Genomic DNA, 26406 nt, shown 5'->3' with positions numbered 1-26406 from the left:
CTCCTCCTCCTCCTCCTCCTCCTCACCTGTTGATCTCGTTCCTGATGTCGTCCAGCTCCTGCCTGTCCTGGCGGATCACCTCCTTCTCCTCGGTGGCTCTGTAACGCTGCCTCATGGCCTCTAGCTCCGCCTCCTGCCTCCTCAGACGCGTCTTGGCGTTTTCCTGCTCGCGCTGAACAAACATCAACATTTAAAATTCAAGTAACTTTAATCACATTTAAATCAGGTTCATCATCAGGTTCTCACTTTATGATTCCTCATAGTTTTTCTGATTAATCAATAAGATGTTTGTCTGTGAAACATCGGAGAAAGTGAACTTTGACTTTCTGGAGTAATTATCAGTTCATGGTTTGACGAATCAGAACAGAATTTATTTTTGTGTGAGAAAAAGATCTGGATCATCTCGGCCCTGGTGAGCGTCCAGACGCCAGGTCGCTGGTTCTCTTTTCTAGTTTCACCGACTCTGTGATAAATTTGTCTCGTTTCACATTTTCATAAAAACGTCCCTGAGAAAAAGGCTCCGGCCTGAGAGGAGAATTCACTCAGAGACCAAGAGCAACAACGAGAGCAGAAAGAAAACTTCATAAAAACGTCTCAGTCGTATTTCTCTCAGCGGCTCAGACCTCCTGCCACAGAATTACCCATAATGCCACACGGGGCTTGGTCCACTGGCTGCAGCTGCACATTCATAAATCAAAGTAACCATAAGATCAGAGAAACTAAATGATTCTCACAGTAAATATAATATAAATCAAAAGATTATGAATTAAAAGCTGCAGCTTAAAGAACCTGATGAGACGTCTGTTCTCTACATAAAGAGTCGCTGAGCGTCTTCATAATAAAGTTATCGTTATATAGAGACAATAAATACTGATTAATACGTCAGGTTCTTAAATATAAACTTTAATCTATAAGTTACGACTTCAACAAACTAAAGACAACACACGGAGAGAGAGAGAGAGAGAGAGAGAGAGAGAGGCTGGAATCTGTCTGAGTTCTGACACAGAACAGAACGAGCGCTCCACATGTTCACATTGCTGCGTTACAGTACACACACACACACACACAGACACAGACACACTTACACACACACACACACACACACACAGGAAAGCTTCTATTTTCACATGCCTGATTTCCGCACCTCGTAACAGAAAGAAAACATGTGAAAACACACACAATCTCTCATGAACACATCAGTCATCCAGACACACACACACACACAGACAGACACACACTGTGTTGACACAGGCCCTGCTCTCTGTGGACCATTAGCCGTCTGTATTTCAGGCCGTTTTAAGGCTAATTACAAGAAAAACAAACAGGCCAAACTTTTTCTCTAGTGCCGGCTGCCAAGGACAATCTGAGGCCGAGTCCTGGAACAATTAGAGGACGAGGTGATACCAAGGCCTCGGGGGGGGGGGGGGGGGGGGCTACTAAACCTGATGTTTTACACTGAGGAATCTCCCAGAAGCCTCGGCTGACACGTCCCTGAGGACCGGCTCAGGACCGGTCCCGTTGGAAAGGTCTTCATCTCGTGTCTTTGTAAAAAACGATCTTTATTTTAGTCTTAACTTTAGTTTCAAACATCTGAAAAACAGATTCATGTTCTTTCCTCTTTGAAGAGACTCAGGTTGAATAATCAGATCTTTGAATAAACCATCATCGAACCCTCGTCCTGAGTTTGGACTCGTGTCTGAACGGAGCAGGTCACATGACCGCGGAGGAGTCGTCACATGACCTGTGGGTCGGACTCGGCAGGAAGTCGACCGATCGACTCCACCTCTGGAAACACGTTCAAATAGACTCGAGGTCATTTTGTCAACGTGCCGTCGCAGCAGCGTCCTGAGGGAAGTTCTGTTTGTTTCAATATTTTTCAAAGGCTGTAAAAATAACTGACGAAGTTCTCTTGAGCAGATTGGAACCAGGAACCTGATCTGAGCTTCACTGCAGCAGAGGAACCGGGAGACGCTCCCTCCTCCACAACCAGTCCAACCACTGTGGACCGTCCCCCCCGACGGACCGAGGTTTGATTCCTGGGATGGATGACCAGCCGAAGACTTCTCCTCCTCCCCCCCCCCCCCCCCCCAGGTTCCCCTCGTTCTCTCCTCCATTACTCGTCTCTCCTTTCAGAGGTCAGCCGCTCGGAGCAGCCGGGGGGGGGGGGGGCTCAAACAAACACTTTCACATGTGGACACACTTTCCTCGGCTCAGATGGAGTTTTCTGAGCAGCTCGTGACCGGGGGGGGGGGGGGGGGGGGGGCAGAGTGGAGCTCACATTAGGAACCAGAGAGAAACGAGTGTGAGCTGAGATCAAAGGGAATCATCAAAGGTCTGTTTCCTGTAACGAGCCGACAGACACATGAAGCTTCAGTGGTTCTGTTTGATGTGCTGAAGGTCGGTCACTGATCCTCAAGGTCAACCCAAGGTCAAATGACACAATCATCTGAATGATAAACTGCTGCTGCTCTGTTCTGATGTGGAGTCAGGACCACGTCCATCACTCAACTGATCTCAAATCAGCTGCTTCACGATAGTTTGATTCTTATTTGACTCTCGACTCCATAAAGTGTGTCAATCAAACATCGTCAGGATTAACACTGAAGAGGTTAAAGGTCACGAGACGTCTTCTACCTGTTTGGTTAATAACTAAGTGTTGTGATAAAGTTAAAAAAACAATATTGTTACAGTAGATTAAAGGAAGTTCTGAAGAGCTACTACTGAAGACATTTAATCGAGTACTGTATATAAAGTTAATCAAGTTAAATAAAGTTAAATAAAGTTAATAAAGTTAAATAAAGTTAAATAAAGATAAATAAAGTTAAATAAAGTTAAATAAAGTTAAATACACTAATGAAGTCGATACTTCAGCTTCATGTTTGCACAGTGGGAGGAAGTGAAGCCCCGTCCTCCATCTTTATTTCCAGTTCGTGGTCTGAACAGTCAAACTTCCACTGACTGATGTGAACTTTGTGTTGGACAGTTTCCACTGAAGTGATTTCACTTTTCAAATCTCATATTCACGTGAACTTCGTCTGTTGCTCTTTCCTGTTTTATCTTGAACTAAAAACCATCTGATGAGCGACCGTCTGGAACTTTGGAGAAAACACATTCATGTCAAGTGCAGCACTCGACCTCAGTGACCCTCCCAGTCTGGAACCAGCAGCCGTCATTACTGAGGCTCCCTGATATTCCAGGAATGAGCAGTGGGAACCATCAGCGACTCCGCGGAGACCAGTTCAACTCAGATTCCCTCAGACGACACACTGCATCTGTTGTTTTATACAAACACACTCAGCATCATGACACCACGATGGTTTCAGTCTGAACCGACCCCGAGGGAACTGGGCCCGGAGCGTAGTGAACTGGTCCCAACACAAAGAATCAGCTGGGAATCATAGATACTTTTTAAAAGAAACCTGAATAAGCACAAAACGAGCAGAGAAGCTTTGCTGAGTCATGGTGAGATAGAACCAAGTTCATTTCTGTTCACTAGTGGTCGACAGGTGGAGACTGGTCTGGACCGCGTCTCCCACAGGTTTCATTCAATCAGTGCTTGTGATGTGCACGTGCACGGACGTCACTCTCACGTGCACTGATTCCAAGTGACAGGTTCACAGACTGAAGAGAGAGAGAGAAGTTCTCACGTGAGAGAGAACGAGCATTGAGGCCACTGGCAGATTCAACTGAAACTGAGGCCGGTAACAACTTTATGGACGATGGCACAAGTGACCGTGAGGCAGATATCTGCTCAGATATTTACAAATTACAAGAGGATGATCAATGAGAAACACAGCTAGAGGTTTATATAATATAATATATATATATATTTAATATCCATGTCGGGCCACACATCAGCTGAATTATTTGAGGCCCTTGTAGCTGTCGGCTTCTCAGATGAAACTTCTGTGATTCTTTCTAAAACCTTTCGATCTTTTACTTGAGCTTTGAAAACCTGGTTGAGCTGCTTCTTTAATCTTTCTTCCAATATTTTTGCTCTGAAAAGACAAACCCAAGCTCCTTGTCCCAATATTTTTGATCTAACACCTCACCGCTGCCTGGCTCTGACTGCTCTGCCTCTGTGCCCCCCCCCTTGGTTGAAAAGCACATTATCCCTCCGACAAGAATTTTTATGATCCGACTTGAGCTAAACAGACGCCATGCGAAGCGCCGAGAGCAGAGAATGAAGAGACGAGGAGGCCGAGAAAAACCAAACAAGCCCCGGCTTTAAAAACCAAGATGGACGGTCGTGTAAACAAACGCCTGAGATCTTATAAAGAGCGAGAGTGTGACGGCTGCCTGGTTAGCGCCCGGCTAGCTGGTTGCTCAACGCACTCCCAGGGATGATTAATAGACGAGGGGTGACACTCAGCGCCAAACCCCCCCAGAGCCGCATAAATCACACCGTGTTTTCTTTACCATGATGTGGCACTTAGAGAGGGGGGGGGGGGGGGGAGATCAGGAGGAAAGAAAAGAAAGGATAAAAAGGAGGAAGTGACAGAGGAAATTAAATTAAATAACATAATATAATAGAGTGAGAGACAATTAAAGACAGAACGAGGGAGAGGAAGAGGTAAAGAAAGAGAGGAAGAGAGGGAAGAGGATAAAAGGTAAAGACAGAGATTGAGGCTTAGGAAAGGGAGAGAGGGAGAGAGGGAGAGAGAGGGAGAGAGGGGGGGTGTCCTGTTTTCCAGCTGGTTAATGTCAGTAACAGTTATTAGTTTGTCAGATAAAGTCTGTGTGTGTTTACATTAGTCATAGTCCGACTAAAGCCCCACTTAGTGCCCTGCGTGTGTGTGTCTGTTTGAGTGAGTGTGTGTGTGTGTGTGTGTGTGTGTGGCTCTCACACATTTCATTGTCTACTTCACCTCAGATAAATATTTGGCTCTTATGTAAAAACACACCTCTGTCTTTCTTTTCCTCCTTCTCTCTCTCACACAAGAAAAGACACAACTTCCCGTCTGAGCAGTTAAAGGTGGAACAGAGACCAGAGTGTTTACTGGTCACCATTAAGACCATGAAGGAGTCTCCACTTCCTCCCACTATCCAAGATGATCGAGGCGCTGCCGTCTTGTGCCCGTCGTCATTGAGAGTCTGTGCAGTGATGGGGGGTGGAAACGTGGGAGCATCACACCCAGTGCTCGACCAATCAGGAGCCAGCTGTCAATCATATATCCTCTAAATAACTCAGGTTCACTCAGAGTTCGATCTGAAACGAGTTGTGATGAATCTTCATGGCTATTTTCACTTTTGATGACTTTGCACATCTTAATAATTTGAGTATTTCCTGTGTCACGGCTCCTTCTTGCCTTCACACACACGATGTGCTCCATCGCCCCCCCCCCGCTGTGGTGATCAGCTGAGTGATGGCGGCGGCGCTGAGCTCAGTTTCCTCCGCTCGCCGTGAGTCTTTAAACAGAGCGGCTCAATGTCCTCAATGTCCTCAATGTCCTCAATGTCCTCAATGTCCTCACATGTCCTCAATGTCAGCTCGTCTCCAGCAGCTGATTCAGAACCTGCAGAAGAACTAGGATCATCTGCAGTGAGACCGGATCCATCCGGTTTGATCCGGTTTGACTTCTGTTCATTTCCTCGTCATGTTTCTGTGCAGCGACGACTCGTGAACATTTAAAATGTTCATCAGTGAATCTCCGGTCAGAAACATCCTCTGTGATGCATTCAAGGAAACTCAGACACCAAACTTCCTTCTGTTTGTTTCTTTACTTCATTTCTCCAGTTTTTTTACGGCCCGAGAAACGATAAACTTTGCTCTAACACAGTATTGACAGTAAATAGTAAATAAACAAATAAACAAATTGACAGTGAACCCTCTGAATCAGACGTACCTGTTTGAACCGGGCCAGTTCTTTTAAGGCGCGCCCCCACTGCTGCTTGTAGTGAAGCTTGGACTTGGTGGTGGACTCCAGCTTCCTCTCCAGTTCCACCTTAACCACCACACAAAAATATTATTATTTTTATTATTATTATTATTATTAACCAGTCAACATATCATGGTTAAAATATGAAATGTTATATTGCGATCACAGTTTTTCATCAGTAAAATAGTTTCTTCAACATTAAATGATAAAAAGTACAAAAACCTATTTACATTGTTCTAAGATAATAAAAAATCATGAGCCATCATATACAAATACATAAGTGAATTTACAAATCAACAGATGAATGAGATAAAAAAATACAAAAGAGAAATTAACTAGATTCACTGAATTTTGAATTTAACAGATTATGATCAGACTTAAGAAAGTTTCCTTCCTCAGTTTCATCTCTCAGCTTGTGGCCCCCCCGACTGAACAATCTTCTACATGTCTGTGTAATCAATCATCCTGGTGGTGTCGACAGGTGTCAATCACCTTCTCGAGCTTCAGCAGGTTGACCTCTGACTGGAGGCTGACCTCAGGCCTCATGTACTGTTGTTCTCTGAACAGCTGGAATTCTTTCTCCAGCTGTTTGTACCGAGCCGCCTCAGCATCTGAAACCTGCTCAACACAAACAGACGAGAAGAAGAAGTTATTATTTGTGAATCGACTCTGGAACAGAGAGCGGGTTCTGAGTCTCCTCCTCCACCTGCTGCAGCAGCCGCCCTCGCTCCTCCTCCATCTGTCGCACTTTGTCTCTCTCCAGCGCCCCCCGGTGGTCACAGTCCTGCTGCAGCCTCCGGCCGCTCTCCTGCAGCTCCCTCTGGGTCAGCTGGTGTTCAGCTCGCAGGTCCCTCTGCAGCCGCTGAGTCTGGACACACAGACGAGCTCAACGTGTAAACACTGCTGACTGGACCGGACCCCCTGTTGAGGACGTCTCACGCTCGACAGAGTGAAACCATAAACTGAAGAAAGATGAACACCGACCTGGAGCTCGCCCTCCGCCAACTGTTTCTCTCTTTTCTCCAGATCACACAGAGTTTTCTGGAGCTGCTCCTCCAGCAGATTGAACTCCACCTCCTACAGACGGAGAGAAGAGACGAGTCATTAGAGTCACGTCAGTCTGTCGAGTGTCGGATGTTGAGTTGAGGCGTCGACTCTCTTCACCTTCTTCTTGACCAGAGCTTCTCTCTCTCTGTCCCTCCTCCTCCACTCCTCAGCCAGCGCCTGCATGTGGCTCAGCTCCTTCTTCTTCAACTGAAAACATTAACACTGTTAATCACGTTTAATGCAACAGAACATGAAAACATCAGCATGAAGGAGAAGACTCATCAAACATCTGATTAGCTTCAGTCACAATCTGAAGCTCAATGTAAAACTTTGTCTTTCAGAGTCAGATCAACATTTTCTATAAACTTGTTTCCTGTTGAAGAGAAGATGTGTAAACAATGTTCATGTTGGTCGTGATGAGGACCTGTCAGTGTGATAACAGCTGTTTTCACCTGATCATCGAACAGATCCTCCTGCTCCTCCTTCCACAGCTCCAGCTCCAGGGCCGTGCGGTACTCCAGGGTGTCCCTGGGGGCCGCGGGGCCCCCAGGGGCGAGGGGCAGGCTGGGTGCTGCAGGGTGGGGGGGTGGTCGTGTCGGGGCTTCAAGCTCAATCTGAGAGAACAGAGTAAAAACCTCTGAACATGATTTCACTAACTTTTCATCTTACATCTACGTTTTAAAAATCCATAGAGAGATTTTAAAAGCTGAAAACTGCTGATGTATGAAAACCTCACGAGAACGATAAGCTGTTCCACTCCAGACCAGCAAGTGGCAATAAAACAGAAATTATAAAACTGTGATGACGCCATAGAGGGCGTCAAAGTGACCGAACACAAGGAAATGGAAATTAAAATGTTATATCTGGACGATAAAACAACAAATGAAACAAAGATGGATGACACTGTTGACGCTGCTGACCCCTGCAGGTAACTCTTGGTATTAATTAGACCTCAGTTGGTTTCATGTGGACATTCAGACTCGGCTGTTTCACCTGAGTCGAGTCGGACAGGAGGACCTCTCTGGCTTTGACCAGTCCCAGGTCTTCGAGAGTCGCCAGGTAGCTCAACTCGGCCACTTTCTCCGAGGGCCTGGGGGGGGGGGGGACACAGACGTTAAACAGACGTGAACCACCTCATTAGGGTCCGTGTTGTGTAGTGTGGTGTGTTACCGGTGTGTTTTCATCACAGCGACTCGGTCCTGGTGAGTTTGTCTCCAGCTCTGATCTCCGGTCGTCGTCTGGAGTCGGCTCCTGTCAGAGCTCAGCAGGTGGGACAGCTGGACGGAGGCTTGTCCAATCAGCTGGTCCCTGCTGGACGGGTCCTTGTGCCAAAGCTCCACCAGCAGAGGAACCCTGCAGAACACACACACACACACACACACACACAGAGACACACAGTGAGCCAGAGTGCAGGACACACATCACAAACGTAGCCCTGTAGCACCACCTGCTGGTCAAAAAGTAACATGGCATTTTTCTTTACCCTAGAATGGGCCCTTAATATTGAAATACTTTATATTTGCTTCAGGTGCAGGCTCTCTCTATGGAGGCAGCCATGTTCTACCCCCCCCCCCCCCCCCTTGTCATTGTCCACAGTTCATGCTCTGTTGAGCTGAACCTGTTCCTACCTGAGAAACGTGTCCTGCAGCTGCTGCGGCAAAGCAGCGAAGTCGAAGGCGCAGTAAGACTGAGGCAGCGACACCTCCACGTTCCTCTGCAGCTCCACAGGAGGACTGGTCATGATGGGAGCTGCGCTGCCGAAGAACTGATACGAGTATCTGAAATAAAACAGAACGTATCTGTGGTTTATTACTGGTTTGTTACTGGGACTGTAAAGACCAGTGAGGTTTCATCACAGACTCTGTTTAAAGGACTTTTGTGGACTAAGATGGTTTTTCGTTATTTTTTAATAAGTACTGATAATAAAACATTGAAATCCTCCTCACACATAAAACAAGGAGCTGGGCAGCTGGTGAGGTGTCTCACCTGAGCGTGGCGGCGATGGGGTGAACGAGGCCGACGCCTCTCAGGCTGCGCAGGTCCAGAGAGAAGCAGAAGTGATGGGCGGACGAGGGGATGGACACTTTGGGAGCAGAAACGCTGACCGACGAAGCTCCGCCCTCGGCTGTGGCCTCGGTCCGACTCTGCAGCTGCACGGGAACATCTGCATCTGCAGCTGGACACAAGCACAATGTCAACATGTGGAACCGGCTGGGACCTGACGTCTGGGATGTCAAATGGAGAGAAGTGTAGAGCTTCACCGGTCGCTCTCGTCTGCTCTCTGCCTCGTTGAAGCTCCACCTGCAGACTCTCCGCCTCGCTCTCTGTATGAGAGGAATCAGGAGGAAGAGGAGGACCGGGGGGGGGAGAGTCGGGAGGTTTTCTGACTGGAGAGGGGCTTCGAGGTCTCTGTTCAACAGGAGGAACCGAGGGAGGAGGGATGAACTTTGTCCGAGCTCCACTTCCTTCTTTATTTCCTAAAGACTGGAGGAAGCACAGAAACTGTTCAGTATTGTTTTTGTACCAAACGTGTGATTTTAATGTGAAGCTGCAAAAAAACAAGTAAAAAGGACACAAAGAAAACAGAGCCCAGAGGTTGACGATGCAGAAACTTGGTACCTGTGGTTTTGCCTCCTCTCTCCTCAGAGTCACGGCCACGCCCACGGTCGGCTGCAGGTCGGCAGGAAGTGCAGGAAGTGTCTCTTTGGTGCGTTTCGGAGGTTTGAGGTCAAACGCTCCCTCCATCGTCGCTCCCTTGTTCTCCAGATCCACAGAACCTGCAGCCAGAGCCGAGAGAGACACGTCGGTGCTGCCCAGAGAGTGATTCCCACAGCACAGGTGGATCTGAGGAGGGACAGAGACATGATGAGACATGATGAGACATGATGCATGACCGCTAACACATGGCGAGGAGTCATCTGTCAGACACTTAGTCTCTCACCTGTAAACTGGGCTGCTGGCACAGGAAGGTCTGGAGGACCTGTTTACTGCTGCGGATGTGCACCGAGGCGCGCTCCGGCTCGAAGTCGGGGTTCAGCAGGTTGTGGAACGGCTCGCTGGTGATGTCGTTGCCCAGTAAAGAGTAGTAGAAGAAGAACTCTGACCCCCCTTCTGACAGTTTCATCGTGCTGGGGATCAACTACAGGGAACAACACAACTGTCACTTGAAGATGGTTGTTTATTAAACATTCATATTTGAAGTTTAATGTTGTAAAATGTCTTTTACAGTTTTCCTGTGATCTCTTCAAAAAGATTTGTGTCTGATCAAAAGTCAAAACTCCACATGATGAAACTGTGAGAATCTTCAGGCAGAAGATATTTGAAATTACCACTTATTATATTATTAGATATAGATTTTGATTTAACACAACTCTCATTGACAAACTGTGTATTAATCAACCTAAAGTTTTAACAGGACAAACTGGTGTCCTGTTTGCTCACCTGTTCCAGTTTAGTGGCGAAGGCCACGGTGACGGACAGGACGAACATGTCTGTGCAGTGACCTGCGGGTCCGACCTGGTGGAAACCCTGGTCTGAGATCAGCTCAGCCTCCAGTTTGTCTGGAAGCAGCTCAGCTACTGCAGGAGAACCTGAAGCAGAACCAGTGGGAGGAGACATCTAATAAAACAATTATACAAAAATATCTTTTCACCAAGATCGAGGAATTCTTCCTTGGAAAATTCTAAAAATGGCAAAAAACTCCTTCAACAGTGAAGATTCTGGATCAACACCAGAACTGAATCAGAACTGAGCCACAACATTCCACAAAGTGTTGTGTCAACATGTCCAGAGGTTTTTGTGTAATGCTGCTAAATATCAGACAACTGCCAAAAGAACTAACAACTTATACCTGAGTAACGTACAAGAGAAAACAGAAACTACAACTGATGCATCAGCAGAATGAACAGTAGTGACCTTGTCGGGGCGGGGCCTTCCTGGCTTTGAACCTATCAGGAGACGGCTCTGAGGCCTTGGCGTCGTGCTCCAGCAGCGTGGCGAGGAGGAGCGCTGGTCTCTGTTTGGAGTATTTACTGGACAGCAGTGGAAACCAGCGAGGCTCCTGAGACACAAACACAGACTCAGCGTCACACATGGCAGCAGGTGGAGCTCCGGAGACAGACGGAGGAGGAGACATTCACCTGATGGACTTCCTGTACCGAGCGCAGGTCCAGGACGATGTAGCCGACGCCCTCTCGTGTGTTGCTGACGGAGTCGAGGGTGAAACACTGAAGCTTGATGGGAGTTTTCTGAAGTCTGTGGGAACATCACAACGTTACACTCAGGTGTGTGTTCATGAATTGTGTTGGTCATGTTAGTCACACTCCAAACGGACCTGTGCTGGTGCAGCGTCCGGCGGTCCAGCTCCCAGGCCAGCTCGCTGCTGAACTGAGGCTTCTCCCTGTGCTCCACCGGGTCTGTGGACAGCTGCTCTCCGTCAAAGCTCGCCTGGACCACGAGACTCAGACGAGGACTCTTCGGGAAGTGACGGCCTGAAGACAAGAGAGACACCATCAGTCTGAATCACCCCCCCCCCCCCCACAGACCGGTTAGTTAATCACCATCGATCAGTACAACTCTGATAAAATGTGTGTTTTAAGAGACAAACGATAAAACGTCAGGGTGACTCCTGCTTCGGTGTGACTCCTGCTTCGGTGCGACTCCTGCTTCGGTCTGACTCCTGCTTCGGTGTGACTCCTGCTTCGTGTGACTCCTGCTTCGGTGTGACTCCTGCTTCGGTGCGACTCCTGCTTCGGTCTCACTCCTGCTTCGGTCTGACTCCTGCTTCGGTGTGACTCCTGCTTCGGTGTGACTCCTGCTTCGTGTGACTCCTGCTTCGGTGTGACTCCTGCTTCGGTGCGACTCCTGCTTCGGTCTCACTCCTGCTTCGGTCTCACTCCTGCTTCGGTCTGACTCCTGCTTCGGTGTGACTCCTGCTTCGGTCTGACTCCTGCTTCATTGTGACTCCTGCTTCGTGTGACTCCTGCTTCGGTCTGACTCCTGCTTCGGTCTGACTCCTGCTTCGGTGTAACTCCTGCTTCATTGTGACTCCTGCTTCATTGTGACTCCTGCTTCACTGTGACTCCTGCTTCATTGTGACTCCTGCTTCGGTGTGACTCCTGCTTCGGTGTGACTCCTGCTTCATTGTGACTCCTGCTTCGGTGTGACTCCTGCTTCGGTCTGACTCCTGCTTCGGTGTAACTCCTGCTTCGGTCTGACTCCTGCTTCGGTCTGACTCCTGCTTCGGTGTAACTCCTGCTTCATTGTGACTCCTGCTTCATTGTGACTCCTGCTTCGGTCTGACTCCTGCTTCAGTGACTCCTGCTTCGGTGCGACTCCTGCTTCGGTCTCACTCCTGCTTCGGTCTCACTCCTGCTTCGGTCTGACTCCTGCTTCGGTGTGACTCCTGCTTCGGTCTGACTCCTGCTTCATTGTGACTCCTGCTTCGTGTGACTCCTGCTTCGGTCTGACTCCTGCTTCGGTCTGACTCCTGCTTCGGTGTAACTCCTGCTTCATTGTGACTCCTGCTTCATTGTGACTCCTGCTTCACTGTGACTCCTGCTTCATTGTGACTCCTGCTTCGGTGTGACTCCTGCTTCGGTGTGACTCCTGCTTCATTGTGACTCCTGCTTCGGTGTGACTCCTGCTTCGGTCTGACTCCTGCTTCGGTGTAACTCCTGCTTCGGTCTGACTCCTGCTTCGGTCTGACTCCTGCTTCGGTGTAACTCCTGCTTCATTGTGACTCCTGCTTCATTGTGACTCCTGCTTCGGTCTGACTCCTGCTTCGGTCTGACTCCTGCTTCGGTGTAACTCCTGCTTCATTGTGACTCCTGCTTCGGTCTGACTCCTGCTTCGGTCTGACTCCTGCTTCAGGGTGACTCCTGCTTCATTGTGACTCCTGCTTCAGGATCTGCTTGTTTACATGTTTACAATCCACCCAGGAAGTTGTCATCACGATTGTTTACACTGTAAATGACCTGTTGGTTATTTTTGTCGACGTGGATGAGGGACTCCTCCCTGTGTATGTTGTGTGTATGTTGTGTGTTGGTTGTGCTGTGTGTGTTGTGTTGTTTCTCACCTTCCAGAATAGACACAACAATCAGAAGTCGTTCAGTCTTAGTGGCCATGACGTCATCAGGAAGCAGCTGATTGGTCAGTTCGTTAGGACCCGAGCAGTGGGGGGGGGGGGGGGGGCTTCCTGTGGCTTCAAGATGCTCTAATCTTTAACAAAGTTTGCAGAAAGTTAGAAAGTGGAGAAATGTATGTATTCTGGAGTCACTTTAAATGGGCGTGGTAAAACGGCTCAACAGCGCCCCCTGGAACGCAGCCCCCGAGTTCACATTGACCGATCTTCACCAAAATCGATACACAAGTGAATCATGACCAGACCAACAAATAAGTCTACAGGTGCAATTTGAAAAACCTTACAGGAAGCCCGCTGTTTGCATTGAGTGTCTGTCCATATTCCACATGTTTACTTTGACGAACTGATCCCAGATCTTTCATCCGATCAACTTCAAATTGAGACGAGTGTCATCGGAACAAGATGGAGACACAAACTGACCCGAAGATCGATCTGTCGTCACCCGCTGGGACCGTGACGTGTTTGATTACACGAGGATCTGCATGTTGTGGTATTTAAACTTTGAATTTAATCCTGAAGTGATTTAAAGAAACGTATCGAAACAAACTGAGACTGAAAGAAACGCGAAGAAGCGATCAGAAGATTCAGAAACGTTAATAGACACAGAGAAACATGAATACACATGAAAAACGAAGAGTCTCTGACCGTTAACACAAACTGCCGCTTTGTTGTTGAGCTTTGGCGCCACCCATTTTGTCTTCAAAGCGGAAGTGACGCGTGTGACGGTGACTTGTTGAGCGCCCTCTGCAGGTTGGAGGAACGACTTCAATAATACTGATGATACTGTGATTTCTCCTTCATCCACGACTGCTGCTAAAACTAGTACAACTAATACTACTAATACTAGTACTACTAATACTAGTACTACTAGTCATCACACCAAAACAGGTACAACAACTACTACTGCTGCTAAATAATAATAATTGGAAGAAGAAATTGTACTTCTCATACTACTACACCAGTATTGTGATAATCATACCAATATCACATTAACAACTCATATTAATGATAAATGAAAATGACGCAATAAATAATTATAGTACTAATTTTATTCGTAGTATTGTACTTTTTGTTGTAATTTAAGTATTGTTACGTGTGAAATATATTTTATTTGCATCATTTTCAATAGTTAATGAAACTATAGAGTCTAAAATATTAAAATATATACGGCAGAAGAGAAGAATTCTAAAGAAAAGACTGAGAAAACTCAAAACTATTATTGTGTGTTGATAATTTTGTGTGTTCGACCCTTAAGGGTTTAAAAGTATTAAGTAGGTAGTGAAGTTATACACAGATGTACATTCATCGCATTCATCAATATGGTATTAAACATATTTTAAAAAAAAAACAGAGCTGAGACCAATAATATAATACAATGTAATAATAGCAGTATAATATCTGAGTGATAGTAACTGTACTGTCTTCTCAGTTATAAGATTTATCTATTTTGTGTTATACACATTTTAAAAGGTTTTAAGATTGTAAAAGTATCATAAGATCAAGATATGTAAATTACTGTCGCAAACAAACTCCATGTGTGAATTATTACATGAGAATTATCTATAATTAATAAAGAGCAGGGCCACGTCAGAGAAATAAAACAGCACAGACAAAAGAATATATATAAACATCCTTTAATCATGATTGCCAAACATATGAATTAAGGCATATACAGTATAAAAAAGCAACAGCAGGTTTGATATTCATACGGTTTGAGTGTGTTATTAAACGGATACACCAGGTGGATGAACTGAACTTACCAAGCAGCCTGTAGAAGACAACACTGTGTCTCCCTGACAGCGTTTTGTAAACAGGGTTCATAGCACTATATTCAAGTAATAGAATGATCACTGATACTATGCAGGTAAGGTGTTGTGTAAGTGAGGCAGAGCTGCTGATAGACACACTTCTATTGTGATAGCCATGATGACTGTAAGATAATTCACTGTATGTGTCCTTCACTGGCTTCACCAAGATGCAATATGTCAATGAAAGGTAGGGGGCAGCGTAGAGGGAGGATGCCAGAAGAAAACCTAACAGACCAAGTGTGCGATTAGAAGCATTTTGTACGATGTGTGTCTAAATATCTGGAGACAGATCAGCACCATTTGAGACATCGACCATAAGTGTCTGTCGCCACCTCTCTGGTGCCCCCTAGAGGCGTCCCCCAGCAGCACGTTCAGCACAGAGACAAAGATCTCATTGTGTCTCCGGTGGTTCGATGGAGCACAGCACCAGATCTCAGAGAGTGGCTCAAATGAAAGATTGTTGTGTCTATCAGAGGCTCTGCACTGAGCTAGTTCGCTTGTAGAGGGCATTGGAGCAGAGGCAGGGCAAAGGATTGTGGGAATTCGGAGAAGACGGCAATTCCACCGGGATCACTGACGGTCAAAAAGTCGCCATTTTGCTTTAAACACAATTCAGTTTCTGTTTTTTATCACGTTCTCCAGCTGGTTTTTAATCTTTTAATCAAGAGAAGTAGTTTCTTCTATTTGGTCTTGTTATTTAAAACAGATGTTCTGAAAGAAACATCATCAAGCAGAAAACATCAATTTAGAAAAGTTACATTTGAATTAAAACTAAATGAATTTAGAATGTTCTCAAAAAAGGTCTTTAGTCCCTAAATTACAACGAATCAGATCAAATGGAAACAAACACATGAAGTTTGGTTCCTGTTCCTGGAAACAAGACAGAAACCAACTCTGTGAATGAAGCTGAAGCAGTGAGATGTTTCCCACGTGACCGACCCGGCTGCTCCCTGTGCTCCGCCTGCTGCTCCCCCGCATGGCTGATGGAGATCAACATAGAGTACGATAAAGCATGTCAGTGCTCGGCCATGAATCTGTACACAATATTTACACCGCTGGGTTCCTACATGGCACTGGGCAGGTCGATGTGAAGTTTACTCTCACATTAAGACAATACAATCAACATGGTTACGCTCAAGTACAGGTTAGTAATACAAATGTAGCGTCAGCACTATGGAGGGAGGAGGACCACTTCAATATCATCATGAGAATAATAAGGAGAATAATAGACTTTTTAGCTTCCTACTGCTGTTTCCCAATAGAAGTTTTAAAAAACCATCAACACCATCGGGATAAATGAAGTCATCATCATTACATTCAGTCATATCATCGTCATAATACACTACGATAAATGTGCATTTCATAAAGAGCTGCGTGCGCTGCGCTCGGGGATGTTTAGTTTCGTCTGCGCCACCTGCATCGGTCAAAACTCTGCAAAACTGAAGCTTGAAAAGTTTGAGATTCAGGTTTATACAGGAAGTTCAACAAGGTCCACATCCTGTCCGTCCCTCAGTCCGTCCCTCAGGCTCCTGGGAGACGTGTTATAAAACAGGTGGTTGTCATCAGTAAGAAATGAAAGAGGTTATTTTCTTGTTCTCTGCCTCTCAGCGAGGCGAAGCTTATTCAACACCACGGAATCGATGTCTGATAAATCTGCCGTTCCTCATGTGAGACGTGGTCACATGGTCCTACTTCTTCCCTTCGGCCTCTGTGGAGACAAGAGGACGAAACTGAACACACAGCAAATCCTGCAGAGGAGACATGTGTCCGGATCACAGACTGAAGTGTCTCAGCTTCTTCATTGATCGAAGCTAACTGAGTCTGAGGTGAAGTGATGAGGGAGTCGACGTATCGAGGCCGAAACATGAGCTCGACCAATCACAATTAACCCCTTCTGGACGAATGTGGCGAATTCGCCTCAAACCCCATTCCAGTCTTAATGCCGCCGAGGTGACGATTGTGCCTGATGGTGCAAATACTACACATACCAAGGAAGGTATTGGAAGCACTCTGCCGCCATCTAGTGGTCGGAGTGGAAATACATACTAGCCCCTTGGGACTGTGCAGCAAATTTATTTTGAGGTATTAAGCTGTATTTGAAATACTGTGATGATGGAACAGAAACATAGTTTGTTTTTCAATTTCAAGCAAAAGCAGCATCAATATAATAATCTACATACCAGAGACTGGAAAATGTGTTAAATTAAGGTTATGCCCCATTATGCCTAATGTCGCTAATTTGCCTCATACCTTAATTTCATCTATTGTAAATGATATATTGAAATTAACAATCTCCAATTTATTTAGCATTTGTATGACAGCCAAAAACACAAATATATATTTTTTTAATATAATTGGAAATTAATTCAGGCATTAAGGGGTTAAAGTCATGAGCCTCCTCCATGTTACCTCCAATTGATGTCACCACCACTAGATGGCAGCGTTCGTATCAGAGGGATTTTGGCTTCATTTCTGGAGGAAGTGGAGACGTCTCACACGTCTTTATTTACAGTCTATGACTCATCATGGAGTCTCGTCATCATAACATTAACCCTAACCCACTCTAATGTAAAAAGAGAACATTTAAGATGTGTTATTTAACCATGAGGAGATAATTCCTCTTCAGCTCTCAGGAGGGAGAAGTTAGAGAACAACCAGTTTCCTGTCGAGGTCTTCATTCCTCTTCTGTTCCGTGTTCCCACCGTCGGCACCACTCCTGTTAATCTCCTCTGTTTCACACCAATTACCATTTATAGATAAGTCTGTGCACCGGTATGTTAATCATCACATTATGCTGCTTAAGTGCCTGGCAGGTGCCCTCGGCATTATTTCACACCTCCAAACAAAGGCAGTGATAAATCGCCTATGAAAATATATGGAAAACACTGCAGAGTGAATAATGACCTACAGGAGGAACATTCCAGCAACAAGGCGGCGACACAGAGACAATAAGTCTCGAGCTGTTTGTCCCGGGGTTCAGATATTAGATCTATTGACCCGGCAGCTGTGAGAAGATGAGACAGTTCACTTCATAGGACAGTGAGCGGTCAGTCCTGGAGTTCGAGTCAAAGCTGAGACACCAGAGAAGAAGAAGCTGGAACGAGGTGAAGAACCTCATGTTAGTGTTGTGTGTTTGTTTTGTGTCACAGGCTGAACGTTCGCTGCTGTGTGTGTTTTATCTTAACGCTGTTGAAACTGACATCTTGATGATGCCGTTGTTTAATGAGCGTTCCTGCTCAATTTAACCAGTGACAGCAGCATCACTTTGAATTTAGCTCAGCGGGACAATGAGGATTAATGAAGACGTGTAAAACAGAACAATAATTAACCTGGTAAATGATAAATGTAACTCATCATTACATCTGGTGGATGATATCAGGTAATTTCATGTTACTGCCTAATGAGTCCTGCTGACTACTCGTAAAGGAAACTCTAAATCCTCATCGGTGAAACTAACGCTGGTGTCACGAGAGGACAAACGCCACATGAACAGATTCCAAAGATTCAACCATCATCTCCAGAAGTGAGAGGATCAGACGATCTGAGGAAACGTGACCCAACGAATCAGAGACTGAACAGCTACTTGATATAATAATATTGAAGATGACAGCGTTTGGATCTGAGATATTTTCATTGACAGTCGATGTTTAACAAACAAACAAAGAGTCGAGTGTAAACTTAAAAAAAAATAACTTTTCATATCATTTCCACATCTTCTCCTCAAACAGTAACAAGTCGACTGTTTGAAGTACTAAAGTGGAAATCAGTGTTTGTGCAGAGTAAAGGTGAAGCCGGGTCCTACAGCTTGTTTCAGGCTCAAGAGACAACAGTGTCTTTTGTTAAGGTCCACATTGTGTTGGACGTACCAGTAGAGGAGTGTCCTGCCACCTGCTGACTGGAGACCAGCGACCTGGAGCTCAACCCTGCAACAGGAAACAAGATCGAATCATAACCTGAACAGAACTATCAACTGAATCTCACGTTCATCAGGATGAGACTGAAGCTGTTCATCTCCCCAAGAGAACCACACCTGTTCACACCTGAGGTTCAGGTCCAGACTGACCTGAAGGTCTGAACCAGAACCAGGTGTGAAAGAGTCCGGAGTCTCTGTCTGTGCAAAGCATCTGAAGATCTGTTTCCCTTCAGCTGATGAACCTGGTTCAGACTTTTATTCTTCAACCATGTTTGTGTCTTTACTTTATGTTTAATACTTGTTAAGCTGACGCACAACCAGCAGTGTGTGTCTCCAGCGTGCAGTCGTACCTTGGTAGATGTCGTACTGCCCTGACATCAGGTTGTAGCTCATACCCAAGTGTGTGTGGTGGTGTGTGTGGAGGTGTCGGGCGAACGACACGTGGTTCCTCTCTCTCTCCGTCTCTCTCTCTCCCTCCGGGGAACCCTTCTCTCCAGGCTGTGGAAACACGCACACACACACACACACACGCACACACACACACAGGATATTAAGTTTACTAGACTTTGAAGACGTGTTTCTGTGTTTTGATGGAGCTGCAGAACTCTCTAATAAAAGCTGAGCAGCGACTGAGATCCTCCTCCCTCCTCAACTTTATGACCAGAACTTAATCACATGTTTCCACTTAGACTGGATCTCTGGATGAAGCAGTTTAATGCGACTGAAGTTATAAAACCTTACTCAAGGCCTCTTATCATTATGAAGTGTTCATGCAGCACAGCCGCGGTGACAGAGGTGAGAAATGACTTTTCCACGGTGGAAATTACTGGTGAATTTTAAAGGATCATTAAATCACATTTCTAATTTTCTGAAGTCAGCTGTTGTATTTTCTTCCAGGCTTCTGAAGCGTTTCATTAGAGGCCACAACACATTTCTAACATGTGAGGAACACGTCAGGAACACGTCAGGAACACGTGAGGAACAACAGCTCTGTTTGAACACGCAGCACAATGCAGTGCCTGTTTTGGGTTTGTAGTCTCAACAGCATTAAAAAGACAAACAGCGAGTTCAGTATAAAAACAGGTGTTTGAATCTATTGCCAATAATTTATGTCATAAAAACGGGATGAATTTACTATTATTGTCAATTAAATGGAAAAACAACAGATGCCTGGAAAGATCAAATAAATGCTAATTTTAAAACGTCGCCATATTTCTGTTCAAACACAGATTCTTGATCAGGGATTTTCTTTAATTTCATTATTTTTTATTCCACTTTTTTATCCCTGGTGTTTATTTTACGTGTTTAATATTATTGACTTTTATTTTTCAGGGTTTTCAATTTCACACTCGCGTAATCATTGTTTTTATGTGTTGTTGTAATCCTGCTTGGGGCTGAGTGTTGTATGAACTGAGCGATATTAATAAAGTTGAGTTTTAAAGGTGCATTTATTGATTTGTCCATTTACTTTATGTGTTACCGCAGCAGAGATATGAGTGTGAGTGTGTGTCAGCCTCATATTGTGATGAACGCTCCCTCCTGCCAGAAACTCAATAAAGTCATTACAAGATATTGTAAATGTCCTGAGCGTTAAATGGAACTGCAGCAGTTAAAGTGAGTGAAGCATTAGTGTCACTCTTTGTAAGCGGTGGATTTAAATCTCACTTCCTGTTGTGTTTGACCTTCTCTACGTCAGGTGTGTGTGTGTCTGTGTGTTGTGTGGCTGCTGCAGTAAAGTGAAAGTCTCACAGCAGGAGATTTCCCGTGGTACTGGTGGCTCTGCTGCTGCAGCAGCTCCATGGCCGACGAGGAGGTGGAGTCGCTGCTCTGCTTGCTGCTCACCGCCCCCCCTCGGCCGGGTGGGGTCACCTCTGACTCCTCCCGGCCGGCCGTCTTGCCGTACAGAGGGTAGTGGAAACCTGGAGCACACAGGAGAACGAGGACGTTTACTAAAATACCTAAATCTATGAGGGTCTGCTGCACTTACTGTAAATTGTATCTGAAAAAACATTTGGACAAATTGCACAAATTGCACAAATACACAACTTTTATCTTTAATTCGCACATTTATAAAACAACCATATGTTGTATACTAGTTCTATTTTTATCTTATTTATTCTGGATTATTTTTGCGTAGTTTTATTTGTTAATAAATGTTCCCCTTGTGCTGCTCTCAATTTAAATTTTTTCAAAAGGTAGATCTTGTCTAATTTTATTTGAAAGTTTGCACACAACTCACATCACTGATATACTGCACTCTATCATATATTGTATTAGATATATTGCATGACTTTAAATTCAGTATCTGTGTGTAGTTGTTTTTATATTGTTTTATTTATTCAGTTTTATTCGACTTTGATATCATTTTGTTTGAGCCTGTATTTATTCTGTATTTGATCTGCTGGAGAAACTGATTCTTATGATCTGATCTTCTTCACTGATCTGATCTGAGAACAGTGTATTAGCTCCTCAGCAGTTGCTAAAGGATCAGCTGTTAGCTAGCACACGGCTCAGCTGCCGTAACCAAACATCGGCTAATTGCCAGCATTTTGTCAGCATGAACATTCCAGTGTAACTGAGCTTGTTGGTTTTTGTGTAATTTGCTTTCTGGCTGTGAGTAAAATGAGAAGATTGAATCTGTTCAGTGTCGACAAACACAACAACCAACGCTAACCAGCTCGGTGGTGGTGTTGACGGCGTTGAGCCCGGACTCTGACCTGGGTAGTTGTGGACCAGCGTTGGGGACACCCCTCGGTAGGAGGCCCCGCTGCTCTCGCACATCGCCAGGTAGGGCGGGTAGGAGGAGTGCTGGTACTGGATGTAGGGCTGCTGGGGCGTCATGGGAGGAGACACCGCTGCCCGGGCGCTCTGAGACTCCTCAGAAAGCCCTCCTATTGGCTCCTGACCCTGATCCTCCAGCCCCTCCAGCCGGTCGGAGTCCTCGGGGTCGATGACTGGAGGGAGATCGTGGGATCCATGGACTCTGGCTTTTTTTGCCTCCCCGCCTGCTCCTCTGTCTCCTCCTCCTGAGGTCATCTTGGCCCCGGCCGGCTCCACGGTAGCTCCCCACTCCTTGCTCCTGTCGGCTTCCCCCTCCTCGGCCTCCTCCCCGTGCTGCAGCTCGATGTACTTGCTGTGAGCGAGGCGGTGAGCCCAGGCCGGGCCGTCGGGGGGCTAGATCGATGGGGACAAGTGTTGGTGCTAGTTGCAGTGTTTCCCCTATAATGCTTTGTTAACAGTGGTGGGTGGGAGTTGATTTGAGCTCAGTTCAGCTTCAGTCCATGTCTCTGTCCCAGTTTGGGTTTAACTATGCCCATTCACAGAGCTCAATACCAAATGCCCTTTTCATAGTAAGTCTAAATGTTAGCCTCGATTTAGGCTGATTCAATACTTTCATTTGCACATAGACTTTTTGAGCAGGGTGGAGAACTTCCTGCTGCGGCGGCCCACCGCTGCTGAGTGAATATAGAGGAAACACTGTGCACGTGAGTGGACAGAGCCACAGACAGACTATCACTGACTCTGGGTGGGATGTTGATGAAGGATGACGATGTATTCAACAGCAGGCGGCCATTCAGCGGGGGGGGGGGGGGGGGGGGGCGTGGCGTTCCTCCTCAATGACACCAATCAAGACACGGCTCACAAATGATAAGCTGCAGCCAAATCCAAGGAAACCCCCCCCCCCAGCGTGCATTCCATTCATACAACAGTTTTACATGAGCCAGCATGAGTTGGCTGTTAAATGCATTGTGAGATGACACACGATTAAAAACCTGTACAACTTTCTGAAGGAGCAGCTCGTATCAAAACCAACAGTTATTAGAAAGTTTACTTTGTTTCTTTTAGATTTTATCTTTTACATTTACAGCTAAAGTTGGAATTACACATTCCTTCCGATCATTCTCATTCTAAACATTAAAAATCATTTTCATCCATCAAATCAAAATTCATGGTTTCGAGTTAAACCAAAATGACTTTTTGGCAGAGTCGAGCTGCAGCAGCACAGAAGCCACTCGGTCTTTGAAATTAGCACCGACTGGTTTCGCTCTGCACCACCTGTGATGAATCTCTTAATGAAGCACCAACAGCACCATCAGAACCAACAGCACCATCAGAACCATCAGCACCATCAGCACCATCAGCACCATCAGAACCATCAGCGGCGGAGGGTTATAAACAGAGGGAGAAACTTACACTGGAAAAGGAAACATTTGAGTCCAGATCTGTCTGACTGTTCGCGTTGTGGAGGGATGAAGAGGAAGAAGAAGAGGGTGACTTGATGTCATCACAGTCTTTCATCGAGACCTGGTGCTGGTCCAACAGGGCACCGTGAACCGCCTTCAAGCTCAGACCCTGTCCCCTTTCTCCTCTCTCACTCATCTCCACGTAGGACAGGATGGGTTTGGGACAGCAGCCTTTAGTTCCGTCCGGACCCTTCCCTAGCAGGGGTCCACTGGCTGGTCCTCCAACCATGTGTTTGAGGTCCTCACTGTCTCTCAACCCCTGACCCCTCTCGCCCCTCTGCTTGGCACCTGGTGGCTGGTCACAGCATTTGGAGGCCAGTAAGATTTTCTGGTCCATGTAAAGTCCTCTGGAGTACTGGCCATAGTACAGGGACTGGGCTAACGCAGTCTGGGTCTGACTCATGGCCAGCTGCAGCTGAGATTGAGGCGGTCCATCGCCTTTCTTAGAGTCCAAGAACTCGTTGGAAGAACTTTTGTCATCCTCCTTCACTTCTTCCTTTCTGTCTTTCCCTTTGCCGTCATGGGCAGAGCTTTTGTGGAAAGCAACACTGCTGCTGATCTGCCTCTCCGACTGCATGTACCCCGGCAGGTAGTAGGGTTCGTAGCTGTGGTAGTATGGAGACTGGGAGTCTTTTGAAGATGGGGCAGATGAAGTGGGAGGGGTCTTACCAGAGCTACTCTGGTTACCATTTGAGCTCACGTCAGAAGAGGCAGACGAGCCCGACTTGGATCTGAGGCCATCTGACCGACATTCAGAGGATCCATCGTCCCCGGCATCTGAGATGTCGGAGTAGGCGGGACTGTTGTTCTTGCTGCTGCTGTCAGCTGCTACCAGGCAGCTCCCACCGGCGTCGAGCCGCGAGGAGCTGCCGATGGAGGGACTGGGAGCGTTGTCGGTGAAGGTGTAGACCTTATCGGCCTCTGCACGGATACTGGCCATCCTGCTCTCTTGGCTTTCTGTGAGTCCATTCATCACGTCCTGCTTGCTGAGGTGTTCCTTCAGAAGGCTTCCAGAAATTTCCTTGCCACCCGTTTTAGATCCGCCACCACCATCCTCCATTTTGATGCCGCTGCTGTCTCCATTAGGTGTCCTGGTGGACTCGTCTTTGTTATGTTTGTCCTTCAGCCTCCGCTTTTCCTTCTTCCTGGTCTCTTTGCTGCAGGGAACCAGTGTTGCTTTGACGAGGGTCGGCTCCACAACGATGCTCAGCTTTGGTTTGATGGGTTTTAGAGGAAGGGTTTTACTCGTGAGACCCACAGCTGCCATGGGAGAGGGCTGCTGTGGGGGGGCAGTATCTGCTGTGCCGGGGGGATACGTTGCATTGGGTATGGCGATCAGCTTGGGAGGAGCAGGAGCTGGAGCAATTGGCCGGTTTGTCCGTGACTTGGAAAGTTTCTCCACCTTCCCATTGGCCTTCTTGCCTTTATCACATGCGCCTCCCTTCTTGTCGATCAAACCTTCAGCTTCGAGTTTGGGCATCTCCACCATGGAGTTCCTGTCTGGGACCATGCAGTTCTCCAGGACCACGGTCATGTTGGAGATGATGGGCAGATTACTGAGGTCATCGATGAGCCCATCTTTTAGCAGTGAGGTTCTTCTGGTTTTAGAGTTAGCTGTGGGGCTGTGGTCGGTACTCAGGAGTAGCCGTCTGTTCTTAGGAGACCCTACCGTGGTCACCTTGTAGAGAGGTGCAGGTTTCTTAGAGGAACTGTTGGCATTAGTGCTGATGTGAGGCTCTGTGAGGTCGTATGTGATGTTGCTGCTGGTGTCCTCACAGTCTGATAGTCGCTCCTCACTCTCTCCGTCCTTCATGGGCTCCAGCTCAGGCTTCCTCTGCTCCTCGGCCTCCAGGTGTGCATGTGTCTGGTGGTAGCGCAGGCCATTGATGTGCTTGTAGCGTTTAGTGCAGTTGGGGTGGGGACAGTCAATGAGAATGGGCGGGGGTGGTGAAGAGGCACAACCTCCCCCTGGATCCATGAAGGAGGGGTCAGATTTGCCCTGCGGGGTGGACGGGGCGCTGCGGGATTTGGCTCGAATCCGCTTCCCGTTGCCATTTTTGATGTCGTCAGAAGAGACCAGGCTGAGGTCCAGGTCGGCCGGAGGTTTGTTCTTTCGCTTCCCAGACGACAGGGAGGGGGCGCTGTGGGAAGACTTCACATCGTCCACGGTGAAGAAAGAAGCTGGAGCTCGGCAGGTGCTGTTGATGAGGTTGAGGCTGCCTCTCCGTCCCTTGCTGTGGATCGGCGCAGAGGTTCCGGCCACGCCCCCTCCGCGGCTCCTGTGCTGTGTGAGACCTCTGACCTTGGCAGGAGGCGCCGGCTCAACGCAGGGACGCTCGGCCATCGCCATGCGCATCCGCTTCCCCCGGCCACGCCCGCCTGGCAGCTCGGGGTCACTGGAGGGCGACTCACAAAACCTGGACAGAGGAAGAGGACAATTCTGCTTAATAATCACTTACTGACAATCTGGAGGCGATAGATCATATCGAACTTATCACCTCACATCGTATCACATTTTATTTTCTAGTTCACATCATCACCCAAACTGAACCCTCACAGCATCCGGCTCAGAGCACATCATCATTCAGGGCTCGTTCAGACCCTGACGCCCGGGATAGAAATTGATTTTTCACTGCACAACGTCTGCTTCTCTTTTGATAACACAAAGAAAACCTGTGCACTCCCCAGTTATCTCTGTGTTTGATACGGATTCATTCTGCATTCACACTCCGTCCCTCTGAAGTCTCCTCCTGCTGTTTACGTCAGTGCCTCGCATCTCAACACTGGTGATGCTTTTCTACAGGCACACATTGTCGTGTATATCTAGAACCTGTCTGATACCATGTCAAAAACTGATTTATGTATGATTATCCACAGTGTAAACCTCGTCTTGGCCTTTCTTGCATTAATTACAAAGCTACATCACCGGGCTGCGTGGTGTTAAACACTCCATGAATAAATTCTGACCTTGGAAGGACTGTTTTGGGGCTTAATCACCTTATTAATGGAACAGACTGCAGAGCACGTTGACAGCAGCCTTTTCCCCCCCTGTGATTTTAAAACGATGATATCTCACATTTCCTCAGATGTTTGTAATTGCTTTCCTACATCAGTTTGTCCCCGAATGTCACTGACGCTGTGGGAACGTGTGACTAACGTCTAACACATCTTCTTTGGCATTCCAAGGAGGTTTCAAAAAGCAATTTGGATCTGACGAGTGATGAAGCACAGATGTTTATAATAAACACATAATTATATTTTGTTATTTTAGTTTAATCATCACATCTTGTATCTTGCGGTGATAACGACTCGTCAGAGGAAACGTTTCATCTCATTGAATTATATAATAAAGCCCAATTCAAACGTCCAAATG

General features: G+C 46.6%; 2 protein-coding genes across 2 annotated transcripts in view; both read right to left on the bottom strand.

Moving 5' to 3' along the window:
* Positions 1 to 22: 22 nt before the first annotated feature.
* LOC128438543 (centrosomal protein of 120 kDa) lies at positions 23 to 13746 on the bottom strand. The gene is made up of 19 exons (XM_053421126.1): positions 13003 to 13746; positions 11260 to 11416; positions 11066 to 11180; positions 10842 to 10986; positions 10368 to 10516; positions 9868 to 10065; positions 9546 to 9770; positions 9188 to 9410; positions 8913 to 9102; positions 8555 to 8704; positions 8097 to 8279; positions 7920 to 8016; positions 7379 to 7540; positions 7044 to 7133; positions 6864 to 6956; positions 6586 to 6747; positions 6372 to 6497; positions 5847 to 5945; positions 23 to 172 (listed from the first exon to the last, which is right to left on the bottom strand). Exons 1-19 carry the CDS (start codon positions 13049 to 13051, stop codon positions 23 to 25), a joined length of 2763 nt encoding a protein of 920 aa, XP_053277101.1. The 5' UTR covers positions 13052 to 13746.
* Positions 13747 to 16564: 2818 nt separating this feature from the next.
* Positions 16565 to 26406, bottom strand: part of znf608 (zinc finger protein 608) — a 33467-nt gene continuing 23625 nt past the window's right edge. Inside the window, exons 4-9 of the mRNA XM_053421125.1 lie at positions 22984 to 25450; positions 21507 to 21963; positions 20539 to 20708; positions 19140 to 19287; positions 18743 to 18799; positions 16565 to 16584 (exon numbers count right to left, since the gene is read on the bottom strand). Coding sequence (XP_053277100.1) covers positions 16565 to 16584; positions 18743 to 18799; positions 19140 to 19287; positions 20539 to 20708; positions 21507 to 21963; positions 22984 to 25450 — 3319 coding nt within the window. The remainder of the gene's footprint in view (positions 16585 to 18742; positions 18800 to 19139; positions 19288 to 20538; positions 20709 to 21506; positions 21964 to 22983; positions 25451 to 26406) is intronic.

This window comes from Pleuronectes platessa, chromosome 4, assembly GCF_947347685.1.
Source record: "Pleuronectes platessa chromosome 4, fPlePla1.1, whole genome shotgun sequence".
NCBI lineage: Eukaryota > Metazoa > Chordata > Actinopteri > Pleuronectiformes > Pleuronectidae > Pleuronectes > Pleuronectes platessa.
The sequence above is the reverse complement of the archived record's forward strand: the minus strand, read 5'-3'. Positions and strand labels throughout refer to the sequence as shown.

Bases quoted from the DNA above. Each gene is read 5' to 3' on its own strand.
- LOC128438543 (XM_053421126.1), bottom strand. From the start codon at position 13,051: ATGGCCACTAAGACTGAACGACTTCTGATTGTTGTGTCTATTCTGGAA. The intron at 11,181-11,259 runs GTCCGTTTGGAG...ATGTTCCCACAG, and splicing joins CGGACGCTGCACCAGCACAG to ACTTCAGAAAACTCCCATCA. The intron at 7,134-7,378 runs GTGAAAACAGCT...TAATGTTTTCAG, and splicing joins AGGATCTGTTCGATGATCAG to TTGAAGAAGAAGGAGCTGAG.